Source organism: Chenopodium quinoa, unplaced genomic scaffold (assembly GCF_001683475.1).
Source record: "Chenopodium quinoa cultivar QQ74 unplaced genomic scaffold, ASM168347v1, whole genome shotgun sequence".
In the NCBI taxonomy this organism is placed as follows: Eukaryota; Viridiplantae; Streptophyta; class Magnoliopsida; order Caryophyllales; family Amaranthaceae; genus Chenopodium; species Chenopodium quinoa.
The window spans coordinates 535,314-555,876 of record NW_018743977.1 but is presented as its reverse complement, the minus strand read 5'-3'; the positions used below and the strand labels follow the sequence as shown (position 1 = coordinate 555,876).

The 20,563-nt window shown below is 34.4% G+C and overlaps 3 protein-coding genes and 1 pseudogene across 3 annotated transcripts; 1 reads left to right on the top strand and 3 right to left on the bottom strand.

Annotated features, from left to right (window-relative positions):
• Window positions 1-680: 680 nt before the first annotated feature.
• Window positions 681-3,110, bottom strand: LOC110689845 (zinc finger BED domain-containing protein RICESLEEPER 2-like). The gene is made up of 2 exons (XM_021866678.1): window positions 2,707-3,110; window positions 681-2,257 (listed from the first exon to the last, which is right to left on the bottom strand). The coding sequence occupies exon 2, from the start codon at window positions 1,617-1,619 to the stop codon at window positions 681-683; it is 939 nt and encodes a 312-aa protein (XP_021722370.1). The 5' UTR covers window positions 1,620-2,257; window positions 2,707-3,110.
• Window positions 3,111-5,191: 2,081 nt separating this feature from the next.
• Window positions 5,192-13,988, top strand: LOC110689666 (glutaredoxin-C5, chloroplastic-like). Its single transcript, XM_021866436.1, has 5 exons — window positions 5,192-6,061; window positions 6,242-6,315; window positions 12,856-12,930; window positions 13,428-13,454; window positions 13,694-13,988. Exons 1-5 carry the CDS (start codon window positions 5,715-5,717, stop codon window positions 13,762-13,764), a joined length of 594 nt encoding a protein of 197 aa, XP_021722128.1. The 5' UTR covers window positions 5,192-5,714; the 3' UTR covers window positions 13,765-13,988.
• LOC110689665 (glutathione transferase GST 23-like) lies at window positions 13,889-15,844 on the bottom strand. The gene is given in 3 exon segments (XM_021866434.1): window positions 13,889-14,593; window positions 14,934-15,203; window positions 15,205-15,844. Coding segments are annotated over 3 exon segments (669 nt in total). The 5' UTR covers window positions 15,244-15,844; the 3' UTR covers window positions 13,889-14,233.
• LOC110689664 lies at window positions 15,835-17,195 on the bottom strand (annotated as a pseudogene).
• Window positions 17,196-20,563: the final 3,368 nt, after the last annotated feature.

The window sequence follows — 20,563 nt, the reverse complement described above, 5'->3', positions numbered from 1 at the left end:
AGAAAAAACCGCAAAACAGGGAGGCGCAGGCGCTCCACCAGGAGGTGCGAGCGCGCCACCAGGTGGAGCGGGCGCTCCTATATTAGGAGCGGGCGCTCCTCCCAAAAACTGCGAATTTTCACAAAAAGGCAGTGAGGTGCGCGGTTTAGGCGCGACCAGCTGCGCAGCGCGCCAACCAGGACGCGCGGGCGCGCCATCCTCACCCTTCAAATTTGCCAAATTCCAGAGAGGTACGCGGTTTAGGCGCGCTCTCTGAGCGGCCGCGCCAAACTTGCGCAGGCTCTCCTTCATGGTCGCGAGCGCGCAACCATCAACACTCTAAATATTCAACAGTAGAAAGGGTCTGCACCATCATCCTCTTCTTCTTCAATGATTTCATCTTCAAGTTCACTATCAACCTCTACTTGATTTCTTTCACGATGCCAATCTTGCATACATACTAAAGCTTGAATTGTTTTTGACTTTAATGAATTTCGCAATGCCAAATCTGTCTTTCCTCCAATACTAAAAGCAGACTCCGAAGCTACAGTACTTACAGGAATAGTCAACAAATCCCGTGCCATCTTAGATACCACAGGATACCTCACAGAACTTTGATGCCAAAAATCCAAAATATCTAATTGTGAATTGACATCTAAAGCATCATCATATAAGTACATCTCATGTTGTGACTTTCCTACTTAAGACCTTGCACTAGTACCAACAAAATGGTCATAATCATTAAAGTAGTTTCTAGCTCCAAAAGTACTAGGAGGAGAAGGAGCAACTACAATAGGTGAACTACTAGCATATTGCAACTTATAGTCCTCAAACATTGACTTCATAGTTCCCAACACCAAGTTAATTCGTCTTGAGGCCTCTACACTTCCATATAACTTACTAAAACAATATTCCACAAATTTCACTTTGTACCTCGGATTAAGAATGGCGGCACATGACAAGTACAAATTGTAATCCGACCAATACTTGTCAAATTTTTCAAGCATTGGTTTCACCATTTCCTTTAAATAATCATAAGGACCTTTCTCCGCCTCAAGCAAATGGCGATGCACCATCCATGCATCTTTAAAATACACATTAGAAGTAGGATAATTCACCGCCGAAAATATACAAGTAACCTCATAAAACAACTCCAAAAAATTGTGAATCACGCTTACTTTTTCCCACTCATCCTCTAAAGGAATATATGATTGAAATGAAGCATGACTAGATCTCAAGTGAAGAAAAACATCTTTGAAGTAAAGAGAAGTGCCAAGCATTTTATACGTGGAATTCCAACGAACATGCATATCAAGGTTCAATTTCCTTTTTACATCAAGGTGAAATATCTTCTCCGCACAATCATAGAATTCTTCACTTCTATGAGAAGATTTGATGATCAACTTTATAAATGAACGAATTTTATCCGAAATTCCACTTATACAAGTCAATCCTTTTTGCACAATAAGATTAATAATATGGGCACAACACCGCACATGAAACAATGTCTCACCACAACTTAACCCTCCTCTAGGAACAAGACGTCTCTTCAAACAAGATATCATTGCATCATTATAAGTTGCATTATCAACGGTGATAGAGAGTATCCTATCATCTAATTTCCATTGGCAAAGAAACATACAAATCTCATTAGCAATACTTACCCTATCATATGGAGGAGCCAAGGCCCTAAACCTAAGAATTTTTTTACGAAGTTTCCAAGAATCATCAACAAAGTGAGAAGTGACACAAATGAAATGTTAAAAACATTAGACAACAAATCTTTCAATTTATCCCTCTCCAATACATAAGCCTTCAATAAATCTCTCTCTGTGGTTGCACAGCCAAATGGTATAAACTTAGGGGTAGCTCTTTTCATCATTCTCCTAAATCCTTGTTCTTCAACCATAGTGAATAAATTAAATGACCTTCCTCAACAATGAAATTAAGAATCTCTTTTCAAAGTTCATTTATGTCAAAAACAAAATTTTCTTCATCATTATCTTCCTCAAATGTAAGTCCTAGAGGCCTATTTGCACACCTCTCTAAATGACGCTTCAAATGAGATGTACCACTATCACGATGTGCAGATAAAATAGAATTACAATGTACACATGTAGCAATTCTTTCACCTTGAACATTCTTCCCTTCAATAAGCTATCTCCAAACTTTAGACCTCTTCTTTCTCTTTCGTTGCGGAGTGATGTATTCATTATATCCATCATCACGTGTCGTATAAGTAGTAGTAGTAGTATCATCATCCATATTAAGGAACACACTGCACAATTGCAAGCTTAGAAAGATTACCAACAATTAATGGCATTTAATTAAAAATTGCAAAAACTCATGTCAACTAAAAATTCAGAATAGCAATTATAATTGGTTAAGCAGAATATCTTCAAGAAAAGGTGTTAGCTTCAATTTAACATTATATTGTTAGCTTCATTTTAACATTATTTGCATGCTATGTAAGTCTGATTCTTTTCTTCTTCGTTCGTATTTATTTTCCATTTCAATTATTTATTTATTTATTCTTCTTCAATTTGTTGGTTTATACAATTGGAAATTCTTATCATTTTTATTATAATTGGTTAAACAGAACAGCACTCAAAGTACAGCAATACAAACCCACAACAAGACATCACCGATCAAACAATTTTGATTTAGCAATTATAGTATTAACCTAAAATTTCGAATCATATAGCAAAATAATCGAAATTAACTAACCTCAAAGGAAAAACAAAGAAGATCGTCTAAATTGTGAAGCTTGAAAGCTCGAAATCGCAATAATTTGTAAATCAATTGAAGAACTTAGGGTTTATTTCTTCAGAAGATCGAAAAGAGGGGAGAAAAATTGGAGGTTCTGGTTTTTTCTTTGGTCATTCTAATCCTCTAATTTTTTTTTCTTAAATTTGGATTTTTTCTTTTTGGCCCTTTAATTTTTCTTTGACATAAATGGGTTGTCAATAAAAGCCCATTATTGACCCTATATCTTAAAGCCCTTTAGTGACCCTGTCCACTAAAATATTAAAAGGTCAAGACCCTTTAAATTTTGGTCCGACCCTATTATCAATGGGCAGCCCTGTCCATTAATCTCCCATACCCATCATCACCATAACCTCCACTATTTTATTAATTGCTTATATATGGAGTGACCCAATATGTAACTAGCCACACGTAAGAATTCGTGAATAGGGTGACATTTCTTAATTTTTTTTAAGACAACTTCGAAAACTGAGATCAAACTTATGAGTCTTTTCTATTCATCACGGAGTACCATTTCAAAATTTATGACTCATTTGTTAAAAAAGAAAACATTAAAAAGTAACTTTTGCAAAAAAGGAAAATGTACTACTCCGTATTCAATCTTCATTTAGACGAAAAGATAATTTTTTCCACAAAATTCCATTAAAAAAGGGAAAATTCAAGTTTATAATAAAGACAACTTGGGGTATTTTTGACTTTTAAGTTATGAATAGTATGGTCCCTCAAAAAAAGGTTATGAATAGTATGGAAATTATGACATTTCCATATTTTGACTTCTCTCTCCTCTATCCACTCCTCCACCATCACTTAACTAGATAATTAGGGGTGCGCAAATCGGGTACCCGATCAAAATTTTAGGATCCGGATCCAGATTTGGTTGGGACCAGGTCCTAAAATTCAGAACCGGAATTGAAACCGGTACAAGCGGGTCCTAAAATTTAAGAATTGGAATTGATTCCACCGGGTACCCACTTATATACGTACTTGTTAAAATATAATACAAATCTTAATATTTTTTTGGTTTATATATATATATATATATATGTTTTACTAGGTAGATACGTTCAACATATTTTTGTTTTTTTTTATAAATATATTTAGTTCAATATATATTGGGTAATACCCAACCGGTTCCGATTCCAAGAAATTGAGAATTGAAATTGGAACCGGTTGCAACAGGGTCCTTAATTTATTACCCGCAATTGGAATCACCGGGTCCATTTCCAATTCCGGGCCCGCCGGTTCCGATTTCGATTATGGGTACCCGGAATTTTCGCTCACCCCTACAGACAACCATCATCACCATCAAACAAAATTCCTCCCCATTGCACGACCACTAGCACTGCCCCGTTGCTCCAACTACACGATCCCACATGCATTGTACTGTGCACTAGCATCGCGTCGTCGCTCCAACTACACGACCCCAACTGCATAGCTCAGATCTAACTATAAAAACCTCCACCATTGCTTTTAAGCAACATGCCCGATGATTAGCAAATAATGTTCCCTAAGGGGTTAATATGGGTTCACTTACATATTTCGCTACTAGGATCTCTTTTATTCAGCCGATCAGTTAACCGCCGTGAGATATTATAGGTGGTTGATCGACGACTCGGCGTGTCAATGGGAGGAAAGGAGAGGGGGGGTGATTAGGTAGTGGTGGTGGAGTAGCTAGAGGAAAGAGAAAGAGGGTAGTTGGTAATTTGGTATGATATGTCAAACTATTGGAAACTTTGTCAAAAAAACCATTTTATATGCACCATTTTGAGAAAAAAAAAACCTTTTAAAAGCTTTATCATAAAAAAAAAATCCCGAAGTTAAAAAAAATTTGTTCAAAGAAACCTAGTATCACTAATTAACTTAATTAACCTCTAATCTCTTCTAATTACTCTCTAACCCTCACTTAACTATTTAATAATTAAATTAATTTATAAATTAAAAAAGAAAAAACCACCACCACTCTAACCACCAACCCAGCCACCTTCCTTTCTCTCCCATTCCCCTGGCAGCCACTCCTACCACCGGTGATCCAACTTTACCGCCGAGCCCTTTCCCTTTACCTCAACCACCTCCAAACGGCCTGACCCCCACCTACGATCGACCCCCTCTCAAACCCTAACCCCGACAACCTTCCTACCCACCACATCAGCCGCGAAAACCACCCCAGCCACACCCACTCGACCAGAATTCCCGAAGTACCACCGCCCACAGACCTCGACGGGGGAGGGACTGTGTTTTCTTCCTCCTTCTTCTACTTCACTTTTTCCCTCTTCTTCAACCACCATCAACATTCAACCATTTACAATCATTCAATTTTTCAATTTTGAAAAAGATAAAATTATTGAGGAAACTAAGCCAGCAATAGGCGCTGGAAAACATGGCGTCGAAGATCGAAAACCACCATTGACGGGGTTGATTTGATAATCTTATGGTGGGTTATCGGGTTTAGGGTTTCGGAAGGTGGGTCATCGGAGGTAGAGGGTTTAGAGTGGCGGCTAAGTTGGGGGAGGGGGCTGTTGCCAGGGGAGGGGGAAAGGGAGGAGGGTGGCTGGTGGTTTTTTTTTTTTAAAAAAAATTTATACATTAACTTAATTATTAAATAATTAAGTGAGAGTTAGATAGTCATTAGAAGAGATTAGAGGTTAATTAAGTTAATTAGTGATACTAGGTTTCTTTGAACAAAAAAATTTTAAGTTCGGATTTTTTTTTTTTACTATAAAGGTTTTAACAGATTATTTTTCGTAAAATGATGCATTTTAAAGGTTTTTTTTTTCACAAATTTGCCCAAATTATTTACCAAATTGCTAGTTTTGCGATAAAAACATCCAAGATTTACCCCGAGAGAAACCTAAGCTCCCCCTAAAGAAACTCAAAAAAAAAAAAAAAAATCGAAGGCAAACATCGAAAATAACACCACGATACAACCACCAATCTTCCACCACCACCAAGCTTCGACAAATCAAACAACAATGGCAGGAACCTCTCATCTTACCAAGAACATTTGTTCATTTTCTCTCTCCTCTCCTCGCACTTCTATCCTCTTCAATTCCCCCGTATTTTTCTCAAACTTCTTAGCTTGTAAACCTCGAATTAATACCAAAAACCTTGCTCTTAAATTGAATTATTCCACCAATTTTAATTTCAATTCCAATGTTAGAGAACGAACGACATTGGTTCGCGCCATGTCATCGTCTTCGTCTTCTTCTTCTTCTTCTTCTTCTTCTTCGTCGTCTTCTTTTGGGTCGAGACTTGAGGAAAGTGTGAAGAAGACAGTTACAGAAAACCCAGTTGTTGTTTACTCGAAAACTTGGTGTTCGTAAGTGTTTAATTTGGAGATTTTTTCAATAATTTGAGGTTTTTCTTTGAGTTTTTATCTATTTTATGATCATTTTGTTTGATTTTATGAATTGGGTTTGTTTCAAAATTGGAAATTTTGATGGGATTGAAGTGGATTTTGGTTCTTATATATTCATGTTTGTGAATTTTTTGGTTGAAGGTATTCTTCTGAGGTGAAATCATTGTTCAAAAGACTTGGAACGGAGCCATTGGTTATTGAATTGGATGAATTGGGTATGTTTATTAGTTTATATCTTTTTAAGTTAGCATTAAGTATAAATCAATACTAATATTTAATAACAGGAAAGTTAACATGCCACGTAGAATTGTTGCAGTAATTATGTTTATTGGACTGTTGTCGATTGTGGCTGTTAATTTATTGTACTGGCTTTGGGCAATAATTACTATATACGAAGTATATGTATGATCATTGTTACAATGGTGTTTTATAAGGATGTGATTGTGCTGTAGAAATTGCAATTTAGGTTCACCTTTCTTTCAAGTGTGGTTGCAGGCTATAATGTTTTTGATTTAGTGGTGGAGAATGGTGTTGGGCGAGTAGTCTTTATTTAAGGGAATAATGGAGGATTGAATGGTTTAGCGAATGCAATTTAATAAGCTATGCGTAGTGAATTGATTGGACTATTGGAGGAGGTTGTTAAAAGGTATTGTCATATCAATGTTAGAGAAATGGGTAGTGCAAGACTGCAAGTCATATTATACAATTAACTTTGAGTGTTGGTGGCGTTTTTTAGAATGAACTGCCTATACTGATGTTTGATATTTCACATTGCTGCATTGTTTTAGCATGCGATAGACATGACACATGATTATGGAAGTAGTTGACTTTAGAGTGGGATGTAGATTGCTGAGTTTAATTATATGTTTACCACAGTGCTTTTAAGAGGACATCCTTATGGGTGGAACTGTGGAAGTGTTTTCATGTATCTGTATCAGTTTACTGTAGATCAGCCTGAGTACTTGACAACAAGTCAAAAGCCAAATACTCAGGGCCAATTTGTCAACAAATTGAATTAGTCAATTTCACTGCAAGTTATTCTCACTAGTGAATCTTTCCACTTTAAACTTCTAGAGACCTCTGATGGGAAGAGATGAAATAGCATACATAAATGTTTTCCAGGATGGTAGACTAGGTAGAACATCTTTTGTGATGTACTTGTAAGTAAATCTTGGCTCATTTTCAAGCGTAGTGCAAATTTCGTAAAGTGAATAAAGTATATAAGCAGGGGCTGAAATAGTTACGACTGCCCTTTCAGAAAAGGGTATGATTTTAGAATTTTTATACTATGTTTGGATAACAATAGTGAAGGGAAAGGGATGGGAAGGAAAAAGAGGGAAGGGAAAGGGAGGTGAGGTGAGGGAGAAGGTGAACTTCCATTTTCCTTCCAAATCTCTCCAACAATGTAGGGATTTGATTTATTAATAAAGGGAAAGGAAAATGGATCCTTCCAATTCCCTCCCCATCCCTCCTTGCATTAGGTATCCAAACAAAGGATGATGCATCTTTCCCTTTCTCTTCTCTTCCTTTCCCTCCATTTCTCTCTATCCAAATATAGTGTTAGAACTTGAAGAGAATAGATTAAGTAAAACAAGTAAAAAGGGTGGTCTAGTAGCTATTGGAAAAGATTATGGTGGAGGATCCTGACCTTTAGTCAAACGCGAAAGCTCCCTCCCGCATCAAAATTCCCCGAAGTAAGATAAAAAGATTCTAAATTAATTGTCAATCTAGAAGATGAAGGAGGAGCTTGAGTGTTTAGATAAAGTATCTAATCGATAAGATTGATGGTTCACCAAATAGCAACACTAATGTTTCTTTTATATAGTGTAGATAAATGCATGAGAGTTGATGTTAAACTTGTGATAGAAGAAGAAGAAAAAGTTTGGGAGAAAGAGAGATAGAGGAGTATACTTTCATGGTTTAATAATGAAAGGTAATGGTCCCATTGGATGATTGGAATCCAAACATGGAATTTGAATGTAAGCCTTGTTTTCCAGGAGTGTTTTTGATTTGTAATGGTCCCTTTATAATCCAAATTTAGGCTTGTGTATATCTCTCGTTTAAAAGGGTATTTTGATTTGATATAGGACTTTGTTCTCAAATGTAGAGAAACATTATTTGAATTCTTTTGAGTGTCATTATAAGTGTTTCATGGCTTCATTGTTTGTGAATTCAGTCAATGACTTCTACTAAAATAAAATCATGGAAGTCAATCTACCAATATTGTTGAATTGATAGCTTGGTCAGCAGATGAGGATAAGAAAAACTATAATTTTTTAAAACATAGAAGGGCTAAACTTCACATTGATCCTATGGTTTTAATCTTGATTAAGAAAGCTCTCTTTGACTACTAGTGAATAGTTGTCAGATTCTTTACTTTGGATGGGTTTAGATCACAATATTTAATCATGAGATAGCATTTAGTTGGTCATGGAAAGATATTGTTGATCTTTAGGTGTTTTTTGCTCCTTGAGAACTGATGGATGTTTTTTTTAATTATTTTATATTGGTGGATGAGAGTAGGTGTGGTGCTGGAATTTCCTTTTGTTATGAGGGCTAATTATGATGATATTGTAGATATTTCCTTTTTAGGGTCACAAGTTGATTGGCGTAATTTGTCTCAGAAAATATTAGGACTCTAGGTTTTGGCTTAATAACTATATGTGCTCATTTCCCATCAGCAATCCAATTTTTTCAGTAAGGGCCTTAAACCTAGCAATGTTTTTACACTATGCTTTCAAAGATAAGATCTTATGATTGGTCAAGTGAAGTTGGGATTGAAAGATAGAAATTCTGGTTCTTGATGAAGCTTATTGGTAATATTAAGATGAAGCAAGAGACTTTCAAAGATATCAATGGGTTTATAGGGTTATAAACATTGAAATCAGGAATTTGAGAATAAGAGGATATCTTTTGGAAAGCAACTTTAAAATTTCGGTTTGATGTCAAAGAAATTGGAATAAAGAGCCAGAAGTATTCATTTTTTGGAGAATAATACAAGGGGCAGATATCTTCATATTCCTTTCTTAATAGGTATTGATGTTGGCTTTATCTTGGTGGATTTTGTGAGGCCTCCTTGCCCTCTAGTTGTATAATAAACTATCGAAGGAGAGTAATTATTAAACTCCAACGATTTAAGAAAGGAGTTTATTTTATTCAAGGTGTTTTTTTTTTTTTTTTTTTTTTCTTTTTTTTTGTGTGGTTGAATATTCTAAGTTGTATATTGAGGTGTACCTAGTGGTTAATCACACTCTGCTGTTAGGATTGTGAGACTTAGGATTCTAAGGCACGTTCTTAGACCATTGCAGATGATATTATTCCTTTTTTTGTGGAAAATCTTTGAAAAGTAAAATGATGGCTGCTTTATGTTTGGAGAAATCTTGTAACATTGTTGGCCTCCTCCAAGTCCCTTTTTAAATAGTATTTATATGCAAAACTAAGCTACATTTGCTGATGAGGCATTATATATTTTACTATAAAGAGAAGGGAGTGATGAATGGATTTCAAGTTGGACTATGAAAAGACTCATATAGAGCTAGAGTTGTTTGTTGAAGATTATATTGGACAAAATTTAGTAACTTAGAGCATTTTAGTTGTATTTTGTATATGTGAATGTGTATCTATGTTTACCATCATCCATAAGCTGTAATTTGTGAACTTAACTGGCCATTGATATATATGTAATCACCCAAGTCTATATGGGTAGCCACCCATCTCTTGTAAGTTACTAGCCAGTACTTAATATGGTGTTTATTCATGACCTTTCTGAGTTACCAATCATTACTAGCAAGTAAGAGGATTGCTAAAGTTTAATCATAAGGATCTTTTTTAAATAAGTGAAAATATCAAGTAATAGCTCAACACCTGAGGAAAATAGAAAATAATATCTGAAAGTAGTATTAGCTCAAACAAGCTGACAGGTTGAGTTTCTTTTTTCTTTTTCTTTTTATCTTTTAAGAAAATCAAACTCCACTTAATATGTGATATTTGGATAACAAATTTTACTTTATTTATTCATTTATTTATATTTTGCTAGATAGTATGTGTTTTGGCTAAACATTAGAGTACTTAGCAATTTGAAAGTATAGTAGCTTAAAAAATTGATGTGGCAATGCAATTTTCAATGTGTTGCCATTAAAGTTGCTCTAATTTCCCATTACTTAACATGGTTGTTATTTTTTGACCTGTGAAAGCAACACCATTGACAAGTTACAAAGCCAACAATACTTTGGCCTTGCCACATCATAATTTTAAGTTGCTAAACTTTTATTTGCAAAGTACTCTAACGGCTAAATTTAAAAAATTGTAGCATGCAAATAAACAAATGAATAAAATAAATTTAGTTATCCACATGTCACATTTTAAGTGGAGTTTGAGGCTTTGAGCTACTGCTGCTTTCAAAGTACACATTTTTATTTTTATCCTCCAATGGTCAGCAACCTACATGATAATTTACTTATTTGTAAGCAGTTTCTAAAGTAACCATTGGAGATTGACAGGACAATTAAATTTCTTATTATGGGGAATATGGTTGGTAAAGCTCCTTAGAGCGAGAAACATGAGCCTAGTGCAACCTATATGAGCCTTGATTGCATATCTTCCCAAGTGTCAAATATAAGGTGTGTAATGGTGCAAAATTGTTCTTTCTAACTTCTTGTTAAAAACACTTTGGCTGATTTTCATTTCAAATTCCTTTAGATAGTGTTTGGAATCCATGAATTCAACTATGGAATCTAAAGCTTGAATTCCAATTTCAAATATGCTGTTTGGGAAAAGCTAATAAGTTAAATTCTAGAATTTTCAAATACCACCGATCCTGTGTGGGAAGTGGCATTTTAATTATGGGATTGCCACTTATCTATCGAAAACACTTTCATATTGAATCTTTCACAATTACTAGGACTTAGAACATCGTATTCCTAGAAAATAACAAATTTGAAAAATAAAAAAAGTCAATATTGTAACTGCATTACCATTCATGAATTGGAAGTATAATTACTCATTAATATGGGTGAAGATGTAGTAGGGTTAAAAGGAGATCTATGCTATTTACTAGCTTTAACAGAAAGAACGAAGGCATAATATTTTGTAGAGAAAAATAGAGAGCTTACTACCTTCGTTTTTTTTTAGTTGACGCATATTCCTTTTTGGGATTTTTTTTTAGTTGACACATAGTTCTTTTTGGGGTATTTATATTTAGTCGACCACAGTACCCCACTACAAACTTGATTAAACAAGCTAAGCACATGGTCTACCCACTTGCTTTACCATTTTCTCTCCTCTCCTTAAAGTATATGCCTAAATTAAATTTGTCATTTAATAAGAAACGGAGGAAGTATGAAATAGGGAGGAGAAGCGAACCTTGAACCACCAATGGCTGAATTTAGAGGAGGAGAGAGAAATCAAAGTTGCTTCCCATACAATGTGATTCAGGTAGGATAGGAAAACGGAGGAGGAAGAGAATGATTAAAATGTGCTTTTGCTGAAAAGTTTCAAGAAAATTAATATGTCATTGGAATTACACATTCATGGCTTGGTGGGCCTCTAACGTTAAATAAGGATTCAGGCCAATTCCAGAATTGCTAATTCTTTTGTTCCTCAACACCTCAATTCACCCAATTCTAGAAATTTTGAATAAAATTCTAGTATCCAAACACAACATGAGACTAATTATTGATATTTGTTGTTATGATCCTACAAGCATCCGCCTGACCAGTGTATATGGATGATTGAGATTCTGCAGCTTTCTCATGCAGCTTCTCCAACATTTGTTAGAGAGTCCAAATTCCAAATTGACCAAACCCTGTCTCTACATTATAAACGATTCCAGCATCTCTAAGCATGGGAAAGATTATAGTTCACTGTGGTTTTTGGCGACCTTGGTAATAAGGTCTAAGGACAATATGGCCAAAACAATTACTGTCTTTGCAATGTGCTACAGTAGTAGTGGATCAAGGAAGCACCTGTTAAGACTATTATTACAGTCTTCTTGCATGCTGATCGATTGGTTTGATATATCTTTTGCAGATCATTTATCAAATGCTCTAATGCATAATCCCAATCTAATTTAAGTCGCTATTCATTACTCAGCTTTTATAGGTTTGTCTCTTTAATTTTCTTGTGTGCCTAAAGATTGAATAGCCGAGGTGCTTGAAATATGACAACCAGTGACTTGCTAAACTATCTTTTCATTCATTCAATTGCACTAATTAGAGTACTGTTATGATTAAACACGACAAAGAATGGATTTATGTGGTTACTGGGATAAACATCTGCATAGCCATACCTGCCTGCTTTGCACACTCATATTCATTGTGACTAATTTTGTGGATATGGTAAAGCCTAGATCATTGGAAGAGAACACTAGATTTCTTGTTACGTTTATGCTCTTGAAATAAATACTTTGCACTAACCATTCTCTATGGCAGTCATCAGTAAAATCGTAGTTATATCTGATTGAGAATATAATGGCACACACACACACACACACACACTCGCACACTCACACGCACACACACACGCACGCACACGCACACACGCACACGGGCACGCGCGCGCGCACACACGCACACGGGCACGCGCGCGCGCACACACACATATTATATATTTGATTCCTTTCTCTACTTTCTTATTGTTTGTGCTACTGAAAATTATTTCTCTAGCACAAAAAATGAAATGACCCCTATTCCTTATTTATGAATCATTGTATTTGGTAGAACTTGACTTGCTGGCATCTTGATCTCTTGATCCTTCAGGTGCTCAAGGGCCTCAACTGCAGAAGGTACTAGAGAGGCTTACTGGTCAATACACCGTTCCAAATGTTTTTATTGGTGAGTGGTCTTGAGAGAAATTTTTTTTTTATCTGTTTTATGATCACAGTATGTCCATTACTTGAGGTACAAGATGAAACATATAATTTCTTGATTCCAAGTGATTCATTTTCATCATAAACCAATGTTTTGTAGTTGATGTCTGTGGTTTTGGGTATTAAATTATTTTTCTCTTTTTTATTTATGGAGGGGAAAAAAAAAATAACTTGCACGGAATTTCACATTTGCATGCATCATGTCTGTCTTTGATTGTTCAAGATCAGCTGTCTAGCAGTGCAGTCAGCTACACATGCTATTTTGAATAGATATCAACTAGCTTATTCAATTACTTTCAAAGGGTTGCATTTGTCGGCAATCATGCCTCACCAAACCTCATAATCGTGGAAAATGTTTTCTTTTTTAAACTGTCTTTCAAGTGTAATCCATTTTTTGCAATCTTTATCTGATTTACTAATATTATTTAAGTGCTTATACATCCTCTTCTATTGTCTGATCAGGGGGCAAGCACATTGGCGGTTGTTCAGGTAATTATAGTTTTTATTTATTTATTTATTTATTTTTTTTATCTATTGCAGAGTTACGCGTCTTGTTAATTCCTTTTTGGGTTTGCTTGAATTTTGAGCTCTAAGCAGCCTAATTTATTTACCTTGAAACTGATAGCCATCTACCGATCGTCTGAAATGCTCTAAAATTTGTGTGCTTTATAGCCATCCTAATGTTTCATTGTGGATGTTTATATTAATTACTTAATGGTTTTATGCAGAAACTGTGAAGCTTTACCATAAAGGAGAGCTTGAGCCATTGCTTGCTGAGGCAACTGCCAAATCATCATAGAGCTAGCAACTCCAAAGCTCACTTAACCAGATGCGTTGGCCTTTCCTTGCAAGATATGCTCATCTTTGCTTTCTGAGAGCTGCAAGTTTTTTCATTCTTGTTGATTTATTTGTGAAAACATAGCTATTGAAACTTTTAGGCAATAATTAGATTTGTCAAAGGTAGCACACAATACATTTTCAAACCAATTCTTACATGAAAGTAAATTATTGAGTTATTGAATATATCAATCTATACCAAGTAGTAGGTAAAATATGACAGTTTAAAAATCCATTTGAAGAAGCTGATGTCTAGGATTCCGTCAGTGATACTTCTGTCTCTCACTTTCTCTTCTTCGCCTTTAGTTGGTAGTCTTTTTACCGGGATGGAATTTGGATGGTGGTCTTCTATCTCTTTCTTTCTTTCGACTGGCCTAGAATAATTTATTCTTAAAAATGAACTTCATTATTCGGTAAAAACTATCCTTCAATCAGGGTGCTGGAGCTGCAGTAAATCGCTCTCTTAGCCCTCTATAGTAGGCCAACATCTTATCATTATCTGGTAGGCTCTCTTTGATCTCTGGGACTTCCTTAAATCTCTTGCTCCAAGCCAGTAACCTGGGGAATTCATCAGATTCCAGTAGTTTGATTCCTGCTGCTTCTTGCATTAATTCTAACCAGCAAGCAATCCATCCTAAGCATATATCAGCATACCCAATTTGATTCCCACTGAAAAAATTCTTCTCTCCCAACCCTTTGTCTTCTATTACATGGAGTAGTTCTTTAGCTTCTTTTGCAAGCTTCTCTTGAGCTTCCCCAACAGCTCGGAAATAAGAATAGAATGTTGGGCTCTGCATCATTTGTAAGATCTACTTAGGCATGAAAATATATTTTGAAGTCTCGTGTTGATATGAATCATGTGCAAAAAGTTTTGGAAAAACATGAACCGAATATAAATTTTGGTTTTTGGATAAAGAAAAGTTATTAATTTTACTCATTTGCTATCCATTAATATTTCCTAATTTAGTAGAGGATGTTCTGAGGTTATGTCATTATATGAACACTAAAACTAAGCTGTAAGTGTTGACTCCTTATATAGTTGAGTGTTGATTTTCTGAATTAGATGGTCAGACAGGAGAAATTTTTACATCAACAGTGGAAAGGGGAAAAAAAAAGAAATAGAAGTTCTACCTTATCTTCTAGAAATTTAGCCCAAAATCGCGCCACGGCCTTCTCATAAGGATCAGCTGATAGCAGGGGATTCTGAGGCCAAACCTCATCTATGTACTCAAGAATAATAATTGATTCTGCTATAGGTTTTCCATTATGAATGAGGACTGGTATTCTCTGATACACTGGGTTATATCGTATAAGGTCATCACTCTTGTTTGCTATATCCTCTTCTGTATAATCATACTCGACGCCTTTGAGTTTCAAAGCCCAAATAACTCTGTGACAAAAAAACACTAGACCAAACTTCCAGTAGTTTAACCTCCTTCATTTCTGTTGGTGAAATTGAGGATTTATTCAAATGAAATCTTGCATTTGTTAATGCAAACTTTTTTTAAGGTAAAGCTTATGATCTGAAAGTTGTAGGAAGTTCTGCTTTATTATTGCTGTTTCTTTTTGACTATTTCTATGGCCTGGGCATTTTCTTGGTTTAAGAAACTGACGTTTAAGATGTTAAATAAAGTTAAAGTTAGGTTAGGTGATGCAATTTTGTGGACCACTTATATTGTTATCTAGTTTCCCTAATGATGTGACAATCAAGTGTTTTCTGATCGGCTCAAGAATTTTATACTTAAGTCTTAACTGAGTTTTTTGCTGAAGTAATAGAGAAGATATTGCCCTTAATCCCTGAAAATTTATGTTCAGAAGAATGTTGTCGTCGAAGTATATTTGGGTGGATCGATTTACTAGTTTATCAGCAGAAAGCAAAGTTGCAAAGCTTAATATGAGGCGTAAGGCTTGAGACTTCTTCAGGTTTACATCCAGAATTAGTTGCTTTGATTATGTTTTATTAGGACTCCGGGTTTGCTTTCATGTTAAACATCTCTGATAATACACTAACTTCTGGTTTTAATCCAGTAGCTACTAAATGTTCAGAGATACATTTTATTCAGCAGGAAATATATTTTATTCACCCGACTGTCCTATCCTCAGCTTTTGTTACCTGACATAAACATCTCCCTAATCTGTTTGTAATATTCAAACATTTCTTCTCGGTCAGGCAGGTTCTCCTGGATTACTGATATTCTTAAAATTTTCTGCCCATAGTTTCAAACGAGGAAAATTGCTGCCTTCAAGTATCTTAACACCAACTACATCTTCAATTGTTTCAAACCACGAAGCAAGCCACCCACAAGCCAAGTCCATCAGCCCTACCTTGTCGCCACCAAAGAACTTCTTGTCTCCTAGAGCTTGGTCTTCTAAGACCTTGAACAGCTCCTTGCCTTCTTCTATTGCTTTTAGGTGGTCTTCTCCTGTAGCAATGAAAAATGCCCAAAATACAGGACTGATCTGCAATATTTAAGACAGTCCTAACTTCAAGTTTACAAACTTAACACTGTATTTAAGACAGTCGTAACTGAGTTTACAAATTTAACACCGAACAAGCTTTTTGATAGAATTTAGATGAAGTCTTATTATTAAGTCTTTTGTTCCTCAATAGAACTAAGCTGTTCAAGAGCTTGTTATATTGAGCTCAACAATATTTTATAAGACTCCTTAAAGTTTAGTGTTGAGTTAAAATAAGAGTTGAGTTCGAATATATGAGGAAGAAGCTCAGAACATTGGCAAATTTCTCTGAAGTAATTAACGGATTGAATCGATTTTGCTTTTGGGTTAGTAAGCCTATTTTAATTTTGCAAAATATATAATAATACTCCCTCAATTCCAAAATAAGTTATCAATTCTCTTCGTAATATAATTTCACAATATTATGATTAAAAATCTAAGAAACTTTTAAGGAAATCAAATTATAAGGGAAAGAAGCAATGAAAATAACTAATTTACCGTATCCTCAACAAACTTGACCCAAAACCGAGCAACAGTCCTCTCATGAAGATCTTGAGGAAGGAGATGATGCTGAGGCCACGTCTCTTCAATATACTCAAGGATTACATTCGACTCCGAGATCGAATTTCCGGCATGAACTAGCACCGGAACTTTCTTGTACACAGGGTTGCACTTCAAAAGCTCATCACTCTTGTTAGAAAGATCTTCTTCAATATATTCATATTCCACACCTTTGAGTTTCAAAGCCCATATTACCTTATAACAATAAGGACTTGGCCATGCTCCCAAAACCTTCACTTCTCCCATTTTTCTTACTTATTTTTACTTACTTTCTTGATATCTTAGCTTAACTTTTTGTGTGATTGTGTCATTTATTCACAATAAATTTGAATTTTCTATACAAGGTGACTGAATTACTTGAGTCAACTTGACTAAGTATTGTTTATTCACTTTTGTTTCAAAAAAGAAAAAGTATTGTTTATTCACTTAATTTGTTGTCTAATTAGTCAAATTTTTTTGTTTAGTCAAAAACTCAACTTTTTTGTTTTAATAATCAGCCAATCAGGATTAGCTACCTCAGCTTGCCTAATACTGATAGTTTATATTTGTGTTTTTAATTATTTAGAAACAAGGTTTGATAAGGCCTGGAAGATTAATAATTATACAGGGAATATAATTTCAAACCCGCTTTCCTCAAGACGCTATTCAAAGCAATGTTTTCGAATGAGCGGTTTCATTCTATATTGATCCTCTCTTTAGCAAATACGGAGCAGTGAAAATAGCATTTTGACTAAACATAACATCTAAACTAGCCCCAATCCGCTCATTTATGCCCAAAACGCTCTTTAATAAACAGGGTCAAAGTTTTGTCATATGTTGCCTCTAGTTTTTAATAGATGATTTATGTAAACTCGATCAGGTTCAACTTATTTCCACTTATCCATGAAAATATAAGTTTTTTTAATCGATGATTTATGTAAACTCTATTATGTTTAACTTAAATCTACTTATCCATGAAAATATAAGTTCATATAATTAAGGGTTAATAAGTCTAAAAGATAGTTCATGAAAATGAAGTCTAGATAAATTATTAATTCAAGAGATATAAAGGTTACACATATCTAATTCACAACTAAGTTCTTCATAACAAGCAGTGGCCGATCCAGGAATTCTAATAAGGGGTAGCATAGAATAATAAGGAAAAAAAACAAAAACTAGAAAAAAGTTCTATATTATATACTAGTATTATCGTTTAATAATTAGCCTTTAATTTTAAAAATTCATTTTGCTAGATAAATTCTACTACTTTATAATTTTAATAACTTAAATGAGAGTTTCAAAAAAAAAATAAAAATAAAAATGTACTAATATAAGTAAAAGTAATTTGTTTCAATAAAACCTTCTAAATTTTTTCGCCTCTCCTCTTCTCTTCTAGGGTTTCTCCAATTTATTGGTCGTTTAGGCCATAAATAGTTAAATTTCTTCGAAAATTAGACTATTTTCGACGCTTTTTCCTTAATTTTCTTTAGTTTTGCAATTTAGTTTTCAATAAATCTACACGAGTAGTGTAGATATTCGTCCGTCTCCCTATGATGGATTCGTTAGTTTTCGTTTGTTTTGTTGTTTGTTTTTGTTTAGGTTTTTATTTATTTTTATTTTTTATTTTTTATTTTTATTTTTTATTTTATTTTGTGTTAGGGTTTATTAAAAAGGTAATCATCTTTTGTACTATTATCAGTTCGTTGGTAAAGAGTTGTCCGAGATCGCAACGGTTGTCAAATCTTCAAATGCGTTCAAGTGAATAAGATGAAAATCATTCTTATGGCTACAATAAATCGTTAGACCGTCTCTCCGAAAAGGCTGTATATTCCAGCGATGTGTGCGAGAGATGTATCACAGTGCAAGATCTATTCAACGATAGTAGCTTTGATAAAGGAAACTCTTATTTGATTCAATTTTATGTATTTGTTGATTTAGATTTCATTTGTAGATGTCGTATGACTTTTGATTAATGAATTGATTTGTTTCCAAAAAAAAAAATTTGTTTCAATAAAAAAAATAATATTAGAACCTAAGAAACCTGTTTTATATATAATAGGTCTCTTTTCATTTAACATGGAAAGTAGGTTCAATAAAAAATAAAAAAAAAAAGAAAAAAAAAACAAGTTTGTTGACATTTGTTATAGCAGCCTCAAAGAGACCAGTTATTTAAGATAACAGGTCTCTTTGATTTTTTTTTTTTTTTTTTTTTTTTTCGGGCAGCCTTCGTGGATCCGCCTCTGGTAACGAGTATGGATTAAACTTGGTAAAGCTTGAAACGTTTAATTAAGTTCATACCTTTTACAAAGTACTTAACTAGAAGAGTTGTTAAAACTATTTTGCATTATCAAAAAGGAATATATATTATTGTAAACCCTAGCCTCCTCTCTCTCTCCTAAACTCTAGCCTCCATTGTCAATTTTGAAGGGGCTTTCATCGTATTTCACCGTTGAAAAGTCCCAATCTTTATTTTCTTTTAAGCATTTTGTTTCTTAGGTTACAATAATGTCTCCCTCAAAAGAAAGGGTTTATCTCTTTCAAAAGACAAGGTTTTTTCGATCTCCTTCGAAAGACAAGGTTTTTCGGACTCCTTCGAAAGACAAGGTTTTATTTGTGTTTAATTTGGTCTCTGGTTGTGCGGGGCTACGATTGATTATGACTTAGATTCGGGTTACGGAATCAGCACAAGAATTTACTTTCTCACAAAATTGCGAAGCGACGACAGATCCACTCAAAAAGTTGTATGAGACAACGAATTGAGAATGTGCCGAATTGTTATATTTATGTATTTGGATTCTTAGCGCTTCCCCGATTAATTCTTGTTTGATTTTGTTAAATTCGTTTTCATTATCGTTAATTGTCAATTGTAGATGTCGTATGACTTTAATTAATGAAATTTAGTGTCCTTTAGGACTTCTTTAAAAAAAAAACAGTTGTTAAAACTTTTAATAACAACTCTCCAAAAAGTGCAAACCCTAAATCTGTAACCTCTATACATAAAACAATTTTCTCACGACCTTCATCAACTATCTAGACCAGGCATACATTTCAACAAGACAAGAGGACACAAAATAATTTCCCAAATAACTTCAGCTTCTCCTACCTAGATTGTTTTTCTTTGTAAATTGAATTGTTTTGGCGTATTAGAACAAATACGTACATTCTAGTAAAAGAAAATCATCTCAATAGAACACATATATATTGTGGTTTTATAAAATTTCTCATACGTAATTTTTCTTTGACATACGATATGTTATCAAGAATTCAAGATTGTGCAAGTACCCTAGTATGTTAATTACCAGATAACACAATGAAGCTAGAAGTTTAAATCTATCTAAACTCAAATTATATATTATTTCGAAATAGATGGCGTATAACTATGAGAAAATTATTGTAGACATGTCGGCATATATGATAAGAATGGGAAACTATAGTAAAACGAGTAAACAACATGAAGTGTCTAAACCTACCTTAAGATTTGCTTACCACTATAGAAGGTGCGTGACCATTTATCATCATTAAAATGTTTGACAAAATAGTAATCAATAATTCAGTTCTCATTCTAGTATTTTGGTATTTTTGGAAAACCTACCACTAGATTCTTCGTAATGTACACATGGTAAACCCTTAAACTTCCCCCTATTAAATTTACCACTATTTAACTTAGTGCATAGCACTATACATTGTTGAAATTGCAAATCTAGTAACTAAATAGCACGTACCACTTATTATCTTAGTGCTTAGCACTAAATATGGGAGGGTTT